This window comes from Papio anubis, chromosome 12 (assembly GCF_008728515.1).
Source record: "Papio anubis isolate 15944 chromosome 12, Panubis1.0, whole genome shotgun sequence".
NCBI classification, from domain to species: domain Eukaryota; kingdom Metazoa; phylum Chordata; class Mammalia; order Primates; family Cercopithecidae; genus Papio; species Papio anubis.
The window spans coordinates 2,401,734-2,413,222 of NC_044987.1; the positions used below are offsets into that span (position 1 = coordinate 2,401,734).

The 11,489-nt window shown below is 43.6% G+C and overlaps 1 protein-coding gene across 8 annotated transcripts in view; it reads left to right on the forward strand.

Annotated features, from left to right (window-relative positions):
- The window catches only part of OPCML (opioid binding protein/cell adhesion molecule like), a 1,159,098-nt gene extending 1,147,966 nt beyond the window's left edge, over nt 1-11,132 (forward strand). For all 8 annotated transcript variants that reach the window (XM_017949265.3, XM_017949264.3, XM_031653869.1 and 5 more), the window contains one exon: nt 5,822-11,132. In XM_017949265.3, the coding sequence (XP_017804754.1) occupies nt 5,822-5,922 (101 nt within the window). In that variant the 3' untranslated portion in view covers nt 5,923-11,132. The remainder of the gene's footprint in view (nt 1-5,821) is intronic.
- Nucleotides 11,133-11,489: the final 357 nt, after the last annotated feature.

Genomic DNA, 11,489 nt, shown 5'->3' on the forward strand with positions numbered 1-11,489 from the left:
AAAGATGCTTAACTTCAGGCATGAAGAAGCCATTAATTTTTAACCTTAAAAAGGGTGAAGGAGGAGGTGCTGGAATAATGGTAAAGGGCATAATTACATGTTCTCACTTTCCATTTATCCCTGAAAATATTTAATTAAGCCTGATATTTGTAGCAGCCATTCTAGTTCAATTGAATCATTGTTAACCATAAATAGAGAAAGAGTCCTTAAATGTGGCATTTGCCCACAGAAAGTACTGGGCTGCTGAATACACTTCCTCAGAATAGCTGGCATTCGTTAGGAAGCTTTTACCTGTGGTTAGCAGCCACTTCAGGCCTTTCCAGAAGGGACAAGGTCACCCAGTTACGAGGCGGAGCCAAGGTTGCTTTCAGCTGGTGTTGGAGAGTAACCTTTGAGAACCTAGTACTCCAGAGCACCTCTTTCTTTAAAAGCAGAACCCCCACACAAGATGCTGTTTTATGGATTAGCAATTCTTGCCTCAATTCCAGCTCGCCTAATATTTCATCATCCTTTACTCTGTACTTGATGATTGCAGACACCATCTTAACTTATTCTCAGAGCGACCCTGCAAGGGTAGATAGAACTACCCCTTCCACATTTTATACATAAAAGAAACTGTTTCAGAGAAGTCGGCCGTCTTGTCCAAAGTCTTCCTGCTGGTGGGTAGCAGAGCCAGAATTCAAATTCAGTTCTGACTCTTAAAATCAATCCTCTTAAGACTACCCAACAGGCAGGATGTTCCTGAGATGAAAGGGATTTAGGGTTATTTGTTCCAAATGGCTTTCTTCCCAGAATCTGTGATGGTTTAAAAAAAAAATTTGTCTGTTTATTTGTTTATTTATTTAGTCAAGGACAGAGGATACGCTAGTTCCTCCTAAAGTTTGTGCTTTTTGAAGGTAGAGACTGTGTCTGTCTGTCTTTCTGAAAGCAGAGCCTAGTGCATGGCAGGGATCAATTCATGTATGTCGAATGAAAGACTGCAACTTTTCCAAGGCTGACCTGGGGCCCGTCTCCATTGCGGGATGGACACATTACCCTTTGACCTAGCCAGGAAGCTTGGCTGTGGCTGGCTCCCAGTGCCCTGCTCAATGCCCCACATCCTCCACAGCCCTCACAGCCAGTGATCTCTCTCAGCTGCAAACACTCCAACCTTAAGCTATCTCACCTCTTTACTCACTCCCCTACCAATACCTCACCCCAGGTTCAACATATTTTGGAACGATCTAAACAAGCTAGTATTCGTCTCCACTAAGAAAGGGAAAGGGAAGGTGTGCGAGCCGTGTTCCAACAGCAGTTACCATGATCACATGACTACTTTGTACCAGGCACTGTACTGATTACATTCATCCTTCAACCAATCCTGCAAACTCAGCGTCATCACGCCTATTTTCAGTGAGAAAACAAAGTATCTTGCCTAAGATCACAGAGCTGGCAACCCACAGGGTCAGAATTTAAACCCGAATTGGTCCAACTCCGATGCTGCCAGAGCACGATGAGCGACCTTACCCCGGGGGAGCGTAGAGAACCGTTCCTGAGGTCCCTAGGGATGTTTTCTCAGTGATGCTTCCAGTAAGTCTGCTCCTTCGCCTTCCTTCCAAACCCCTGGGCTTTCATCCGGGTGTATTTTAGCATCAGTTTTCTGGAATAGAACATGCCATTGAAAATCTGCCTCTCAGCCGGGCGCGGTGGCTCATGCTTGTAATCCCAGCACTTTGGGAGGCCGAGGCGGGTGGATCACAAGGTCAAGAGATCGAGACCATCCTGGCTAACACGGTGAAACCCCATCTCTACTAAAAATACAAAAAATCAGCCAGGTGTGGCGGCGGGCACCTGTAGTCCCAGCTACTCGGGCGGTTGAGGCAGGAGAATGGCTTGAACCTGGGAGGTGGAGCTTGCAGTGAGCCAGGATCGAGCCACTGCACTCCAGCCCCGGTGGCAGAGTGAGACTCCGTCTCAAAAAAAAAAAAAAAAAGAAAAAAGAAAAAAATCTGCCTCTCATTTCCAAACCTGGGATTCTAGGTTTTAGAGAAGAATCACCTTTCTTCCCATTTTTACCAATAAATGAATAAATACAAACATTTGGGTTTCTGATCCTGTGTATTGAAATTCAAAATCATATTGTCTTGGGTACCAAGTACCTGGAGAAGTCCATGCAGCTGTGACCGGCTAAGGCCAAACTCTAGGAAAACTGTACTCAACCTGACTCTGAAGCCCTGTGTGCAAGCTTCAGTGCTACCACTGCTGAGCTCAGCCTGAAGAGTTCCTTCAGAACCGCGTCCTCCCCTGTCACACAGGTGGCTCTGTAGCTTTGCTGAGCTAACATTTACAACAGCCTCATGGTAACCCGTGGGAACAAATGTGAGCCCCGAGGCCATGGGACCACACCAGATTACTTGAATTGCAGCAACCCATCACTTTTATATTAAAGCAGAAAAGCATTTGGCCAAGTTAGGTGAGCAACTGTAGCATACAGAAGCCTGGTGGGAGAGAACTAACCCAGAAACTTTCTTTTCCTCATTTCCAGTTACACAGGGCTACTGCAAAGATGCAATTAAAGAATGAGTTCATTGCCCATGGCTTTTGTCTCACACTCTTCCAGTCCAGAGAGTGGTACATAGATGTACCCCCTCCAAACACAGCTGGAGAGCCCTCCGGCAGAGCCCTCACTGCATTGGCATTTGGCCCAGATGACAGGTCTCCAGTGTGCCCAGGATCTGTAGGAGGAAAGTGATGCTAGCTTCACTCTGTATCATAGTGGATTCAATTCATTCTCTGGCCACAATAGCCCAGCCGTTTCTCATACACCAATTGACCAAAGGCACTTAGGCAATAAATTGCTACGGCATTTGATATGACAAAGCAGGTGCTCATCACACCTGCTGAAGAATAAAACTCCCTGAAGCCACATAGAAAATGGGGCTGCAAAAGGGAAACTTTAGGGTCTAGAGTGTTTGGTGCCCTCTTGCAGTCTCAGGGGAGATGGAATTCTGAAGTGCAGAAGGCATATGTTGATGGTTTTCTTTCAACTGAAGAAGGCTGTCTGGCTACTCACCAGCTATCTCTCCTAACAGCTGGATGCAGAATTTCCATTCATGTAATAACTCAGAGAGCTAATAGAAGAAGGACCTCACAGGTCATCAAACCCCATCTCTTCTCAATTTGCAATGTGAGAAGCAAAGCCCGGAGAGGGACCATCACTCAGCTAGGGTTCAGCACATTCACACAGAGACACTGTATTCCCCGTCCATTGTTTCTCTCACACCATGATATTGTGGTCCCTGGAAAACCTGCACAAATGGTCATTTTCTACAGAGAGGAAGTAGACTTGTAACAATTATGGGCATAGATTCTGAGGACAGTGACTTGGTTCTAATACAGCTCACAGTGTATAAGTTGTGTGGCCATAGGTAAGATGTCTAACTGCTCTGTTCCCAGCTTTCCTATTTGTAAAGTGGGAATGACAGTAGCACATAGCTCATAGGGTTGGTGTGATGATTAAATGACTGATTATATGTTTAGCATCTAGAATCATGCTTGCCACGTGGAGAGCACAGTGTGAATGTATGTTGTCATCATGGCCCTAAGCAGGCTGAGCAGCCTACATATCTGCTAAGTCCCCCTTGCATTTCCACTCTTGGGAACACTCAACAGAAGCTGAATATGGCTGTAAACCTCCACCCAGTAAGCACCAAGCATCCGATGGCAACTGCTGCTCACCACCAGAAACACTCACTTCCCTTTGCTATTCTGCCTCCTTCTCTCTCTGAGCCCCACTCTTCCATGCTCTTCTTTCTGTGTGTATTGCCCCACTCCTCTTTGCTTTAGTTATATTCAACCTTGTGCTGACGGCATGGTATCCACAGGAATGTTTCAGTTCACTGGTAGAACTTGGAGAGAATGATTCCTACACTCAAGACTTCTATCTGTCTACAGTGGAGCATATCAGGGCTTCAATTGTTTCTTAAGTTCAAAATAATAAATTAGACGAAGACTATATATGTATATACATATACACATACATAACTAGTCTAGTACATACGCCATATATGTCATGAAAATACTTTTAAAGAAAATATAAACAAAAAGATAATTTTAAAGAAACATACATGCTTTATGAATCTGCCCATATGTTTCTTTAAAAGTATCTTTATGTACATATTTTTATTTAAAAATGTAAATAAACTTATTTAAAAATCTAAATCACTCATCTTTTGCAAAGACAATATGCAGAGAATTACCTTGAGCTTCAACCTGAGCATTTCTAGCTGAGTGCATTCTGCAGGCCAGTAGGATTTCTCGGGATGTGTGCCAGGATTGCTGGAGGCCCCACAGTCAGGCTACTTTCCATCAATATCTATGGAGCCTCCTCTGGGACATTAACATGTCGCTAGAACCTGGATCCCGCCCTTTTTTGTGAATATTCTCTGACAAAAATGCAGGGTAATATGAGTCAGACTTTAAGCTATCAAGCAAATATGACTTTTAGTGCATAAAAGCATGTATATTTTAAGTAGAAATAAAAGGTATTCGTGTTAAGATTAGTGGAGAGGAACAGTTGTATATTCATTGCTGAAGTGAGAGACCTGAATTTCCCAAAGTAAAATCTTCCCATCAGTCCCTCCTGGGCAAGGCATGGATCCTCACCATAAGGTTGACAGACAAGCCAAATGAACTGGTCCTGTCTAAAGAGGTTCTGCTGCACCTCAGCTTATTTCCAGCCAGCCAATTTGCTTCTCAAAGAAGCTGTGAAGTCCTGGCTTGAGGTGGTAGAAGAGGTGTCCTGTCTCCTTTGGATCTCCTTTGCTTCTTCACCAGTTTTATAGAAATGACTCTCAATGGCTTTAATCCCTTGGTAATAATAGATTTTGCTTTTTCTGGGATACACTTACTGCTGGCTCCTGGTCTTGCGTACCACCCTATGCACTTGCTGATAAAGGTGATGGAGGAACGCCTGGGCCAAGTTAGATACACCTGCCCTTGCAGCAGGCTGGGATAATACCAATTCATGTGATTTGTCTTCTTGAGCCATGGAAGATGAGAGAAGAACAGCACTCATGAGACTGTGGACTTATTTCCCAGTGGACCTTGAATGATTTACTGGGGATACAGGAAAGGGCCAGAGAGAAAGAGAAGGTAGAAAAAAAATCAAGGGAGAGCCCCTTGGGTGGACTCTTCAGGAGCAATCTGTTTTGGGCGTGTTGATCTGCTTCAAGGCCTTTAGGGAGGCAGCACTGTCTGCTGGGACAAGCCTAATTCCAGTCTTTAAAACCCGTGGGGATGATTTTTCTTCCTTCCTCAGCTGCTGCAGGAGGAGCCTCCACAACACCTAGGTTGCACGCATTGAGGTTGACGAGTCTGCTACATCAACACTTGGACTTATGTCTCCATCCCTCTCCCCTTCCTACCCCACCACCTGCTCCTTGTCTCTCTGGCCCTGTGCCCCCCGACTCATTGTCTGTACTGGACACTCTCCAAGTATAGCACACAGTTAGAGGCACTGCTTAGAAAACAGCCAGCAGGTCTGCCTTTCCATGTGTTGCCCTAACCTTTGGGCCCACGGGCCTCAATGACTAGCCTGAGCTTCACCTATTTACTTTTTAAGCATAGTCTTTCGGAGCAGGCTGCACTGGTCAAGGCATCCCATTAGCTTGCCCCTTCGAGTTCCTAAATACTCCCAATGGGCATTTTCCTTTGTCTAGACTCGGAATGGTCAGCGGAAGGGTGGAAGGTGGGAAGCATGTATGTGTATTTGCTTGTCAGGGAAGAACTATGGTGTCCTTGGATGTATGCTAATGGTTCTGTCTCTCTCTCTCCTACACAGGGCCTGGAGCAGTCATTGATGGTGTAAACTCGGCCTCCAGAGCACTGGCTTGTCTCTGGCTATCAGGGACCCTCTTAGCCCACTTCTTCATCAAGTTTTGATAAGAAATCCTAGGTCCTCTGAGCAACACCTGCTTCTCCATATCACAGACTTTAATCTACACTGCGGAGAGCAAACCAGCTTGGGCTTCTTTTTGTTGTTTGTTTTTTTCTGTTCTTCTTCTAGATTTGTTTTCTTCCTGTTTTGTTCGTTTGTTTGTTTGTTTGCTTTTGTTTCCAGCTTGAATGAGTGGGGTTGGGGGTGGGGTGGGCAGGATTCTACCACATGTAGGATAATCATTCATTGGTGTGTCCAAAAATGGGGTCTGCTCCTGCTACCTTGACCCTTCCCTTTCCTCTGCTTCTCTCCTCCTCGTCATCCCCACCAACATCCCCTGCCACACACACCAAAATGTAAGTTTCATTTGGGCAAAAATTGAGCCTCACAATAAACACCCTGAAGACACAACTTGACTCATAACATAGTGCACAGCAAGAGCTACATCCAAGTGTCCTATTATCTACGATTATTTTCCTAATGACAATGTACATATCCACCCATCCATGTTAACTATTATCTAATTCCATTAGGGTTCACATCTTTTCTTTCTGGGACACTGTCCTACTATATCCATATCTATATATTTCAATACAGATGATTGTGCCATCTTCTGTAGCCCCTCTGCCCTACTCATTTCTTCCACCATCTGCAGGGATTTGAAGTTTGGGGCTGTGCTTGCAACCTAACACTAAATTTTGCAAGTCAAGTGACCAAAAAAGGGGGAGGCATTTTGAAGATAGTACTTCTCTTTTAAAAAGAGAAGTTCAACTCATAAAAGTGATTGATAGGTGGCTGATTTATTTAGGTTTTATCAAGCTGTCTATCAAAGTAATCATACAGTTACCCATCTACTCAAATGTCTGATTTATCTCACCATCCAGTTACCTACCCACTTGTCTTCCTCTCTAGCAACCTATTTACTGTTTATCAATATATCAATGTAATTGTCTAACACTCCTTTCTATTTCTCTCCCTACTACTCACTATCAATTCATCCCCATATTAATCTCTAATCATATCGTATCTCTCCCACTGTATTCATGTATACACCATCAGCAGACATTAGCATCTTCAAAATTATCTATCAACTTCTGTGAAAGCCAGCGATCTCACAGGCTAACAACATAAAAAAGCAATACCCTGTGTTGTGGACTCTTTAAAATCTGGTATCCTATCCACCCAGAGGAGACACTAACAGATGGGCCAAGTAGCAAGCTGATGGTCAGTCACTCACTATTCCCGGGAGAGCCTGTTCTCTAAAACATCTTCTTGGGAAGCAGATCAGCCTAGAAAAGTCTTGATTCGCACTGTGGTTTTCCTTTTGCACTTGAAGGACAAAGGTGCCAGCCTTTATGCTTCTCTCAACCCTTCAAGAAAGTACGTGTCAGGAACCTATGGCTGGCTTTCCTTCACAGCAAGAACATGAGAGGAAAAAACCACATGTGTCTCTGCAATGCAAAGTGAAGAGTCCACCCGCCTGAGTGGGATGACTGCGGCTGGAGTCTCCTTTCTGCTCCAGTTCTGGTTTAATCTGTTTGAAAACTATCCAGTAAAAAGCTGATGGAGGCCAATTACATGGCGGGTGTATTGACAACTCTGGTATTTGTTTCAGGAAGCTCTTCTACGCTGAGGGCACTTGAGCAACTGACTTAATTTTCAAGCACTTGATTAACACAACACTGCAAACAGAAGGGAGAAAGTGTCAGTGACACAGTTTCCTCGGATGCAGGCTGCTTCTCCAGTGGCTTTGGGGAAGAACTTCACCAGCTCTTCAGGCTCAAAGCAGACCCAGCATACAAACAAGAGCTGACCCACCTTTGCTGCCTTGTCTCCTGGGACAAGAAGGACTCATCCAGCAAGGTTGCCTGGGATTCCAAATAAAGGCATTGCAGACCGCACAGGTGTGCTGCAGGGACTGACCCCCAGAGAGGATGAGAATGCAGCATCAATCGCAGACCTGCCCTGCCTCAGTTGGAAAACCTTTTCAGGTCCTCAGTCTAAAAAATAAAAAATATGAGCACCATAGAATTCTGTGCCCTTAATGCTTAACTGGTCTTCTTCCTCCAGTATCAGTGCCCTCTTTGCTTTTGTCCATCAAGGCACATGAGTGTGACCTCTGCCATGGGGAAACATACACAGAGATAGCTATACATATATACATAATACATACATAGGCGATCTTGGCACACTAAATGCTAAGCACTGTCTTAAGAGGTAGAGCTGGTGTGAGTGAAATTAATGTTACATTTTCCAGCTGTAAACAGACATCTGCATTTCCTAGTGAGCTGCCAGGAGCCAGATTCGGGAACCATAAATGATGTGCCAGGAGTGGCGCATTGATTCCCAGTTCCAGGGATGATCATGAGCAGGCACAAAATCAGAATTAAAGGTTGCACATAGACGTTTCAGATCTGTCACCACCTTCAGCATCTGGAGTTGAGTTGGTGTCAGATAGTGTATGAGAATCAAATGTGTCATCTGAGCATGCTACTGATAATAAATTTGTTACTTTGGAGTGGAATAAATGTGAAGGCTGTGAAGAGTGGAAAGTCTTGGAGAACATAGTACTTGAAACGGACAAGCTGGACCTATTCCTCACTCCAAGACTTGTTCTACAGGAAACGGTCCATGCTCTTTTGGCCAAGATCATCAGAACCTCTCAACCCAAAAAGGCTGGCTTCAGGGTCACTATGGAACCCTACTGTTCCCCCTTCCACAGGATACTAAGATGCCCCTCTAGTGGGTACCTATCCCAGCCACGTTTCAGAGGGAGACAAATGCTACAGTCAATCCTCATCTGTCTGGGGTAAAGACAACAAAGTAAATACAACCCAAGGCAACTGGGGTACTCACTGGGAGTGAAAATGACTTCTTCACAACAGACATATTTCTGCTTCTGTGCTTTTGTGTTTCTTTAGTGGGGATGGCTTCATGGGACAGTGGCTGTCATCCATCATTTTGAAGCATATAGAACAACAAATGCTTACATAAGATAATATCCACACTTTTCCAACTTCACATATGGAGAGTACATGGAGAAGGCCTACAGGCTAGATTTGTTCAGGGTGCCAGTAGTGGGCATGGGGTGGGGGCAAGGCAGGACAAAACATACAAGTCTGAGCAAGTGTATCTCTTGCAGGTTTTCCACATGAAAAGGAAGCCAAATAAGGCTTGTTAGGAGATTAGGTGAGAGGAATTAGCAATGTAGGAACTCTGAAACCCTTCCCCTTCCCAAAACAGAGTTCATATGCACTTCCACCAAAGTAATGCCAATGAAAGTGCTTGTGTTAAGGCTCCGGCCAAGCTTGTTTTTCAGTAGTTTAATGTCAAGTGCCTGATACAGTCAACTGCAAGTCTAAACAAGCGTGTTTAGGTTTTTCTCGTTCTTGCTTTAATTCGGGGAGGGGGGAGATGTAGAGAAGTGGTTGTGAAAACATACACAGGTTTTATGCAGAGTACTGCACATGACTGTTCTGCTGCAATTGTGCTCCACCGAACAGAAGAAAAGGTAAGGTTTTCTGTCACAAAGAGGCCCAAGCCTCTTTCTTCTTACATCCATGCCTCTTACTAGATGATACATTTCACAGATTGGGCAGTTCTCAAAACCTGGGTGAGAAGAATATTCTGGGACCCTAGCAACTTCAAAACTGAGGCTGGGTTTCAGGATCTGTTTCTGCATCAATTCACTCAATTTGCTTTCAACAAAGAGGAGTCAGCAAGTTCTATTTATGCTGAGAGAACCATCCCATGAGAAAAGCAGAGAACCCCAAAGTGGGCAGGCAACCCCAACGAGAGCTTATCCCTGTGGCTGCATCAGGAGTGGCTGTACATTGAACATTCAAGTGTTGGTTGGCTGTCGCCAGCCCATAGTAGAAGGAGGGGAGGAGTGGCTTAAGATGAGGTAAGATCTGGTGGTGGGGCATCTTTCCTCAATTTCATACTGACTTTGATTTTGAGAAAGAAAAACTGGCTATGCATTACCTAAAACCAGCCCGAAATGAAACAGACCAATACACACACGAAAGCAAATGTTAATCCCTTTGGAATTAAGGGAAGCAGCATAAGGTTTTTCTTTTTGGAAAAATGCATTTATTTTCTTTCTCTCCAACAGCAAGAATCTTTTGTTTTCATTTTGCACATGACCTTATCCTGGAAACTCTCATACCCAATTGCCTCCCCTCCTATTATTCAGAGCTTCCCTGTCTTTTTACTTGAAGACAAATAAGTTTGAGCACTTGAGTAAAACTTCACAGGTGTGTAGTAGGAAGGCAACATTTTCAAAAAGAGACCCTATGAGGAGAATGCCTAATGATCACCAAATGCAAACAAATAAAAATGCCAGTCTCATTTCCCACATTTCTTACTTAAGAGAAGTAAATGAAAGGAAGAAGAAATAGATTTGTAATTAAAGATGTGGCAACAAAGATAGAGCTGAGCTAGTTCAATTTAGCCTTCAGGTGCAGAATACTTAGAGTCCAAAGAAATGTTGAGTGGACTTCATTAGACGCAATTGTCTTTACCCTGAAAGTAGTCAGCTAAGCCTAATTTCCAGCATTTTGCAAGAGATTTCTTTTTGTTTCTTTCAATGGTGCCCTTTTTAAGGCACAGAGTTGCTCCACACCACTGGTGGAGAAAGAAAGATTGCGAACCCTCGACCATCCTTTTGAGGCACGTTATTTGGCAGATTTATAAAGCTATCAATAATAACAATGCTATATAATACAAACTGCCCTTGTGTTAGTTAAAGGGAGCATTTTTAATCATTCAGAAATTTTCGTGACATGTAAAGTGCAGTTGTGAGGAATGTGTGGGTGTACGAAAATGTATCTGTCAAGTTCAGAGTCCTTTAGATTTAAAAAAAAAATTATGACTTATCAATGGTGCCGTTATAGCTGTGTCAGACAATGGGTGTGCCCATTCTCACAATTATCCTTCAAAAAAATCTATGTTCAAATGCTTTAAAAATTTATCACATGATACAAGAGTATGACTTTGTCAGCCTTCTAGAGTTCTTTTTTCTTTTATTTTCTTTCTTATCTTTTCCTTCAAAAAATCAATGAAGACTTGATTTCTGTCAATAATTGTATTAAGGGTGAATATACTACCTGAATTTTGTGCATGTTGCATTGTAGTTGTAACCTTTTCTAATTCAGGATGAATACGAGATGGTTGTGATTGTGCAGTGTATCAATAAAGTTCGAGAAATTTGTAACTTTTGGGGGGCTGTTTATTAGGACATCTCATTGATATCCAGGACGGGAAAAATATGAAGCGAGCCGTGCTTCTCCCTCATGTGTGTTTTTGGCCTTGAAGAGTAGACGCACTCAGAAAGCCTGGAGCTGCACCCCCTACCTCTCTCTTTCTCCTTCTCTCTCTCGCACACACTGTAGAAAGCAGCCTTAGCACTGTCCATATCACATTTGTATATCAAATATCTATGCTATTTACAAACAATATAAAATGTAGCTGCATCCTCAAAGTCTAAATTGTTTATTGGTGTAGGCTAAAACGAAAGCAGAAGAGAAGTGTCAGAAAAACAGGGGTGACCAGATACTGCCCAGTTTGGGCA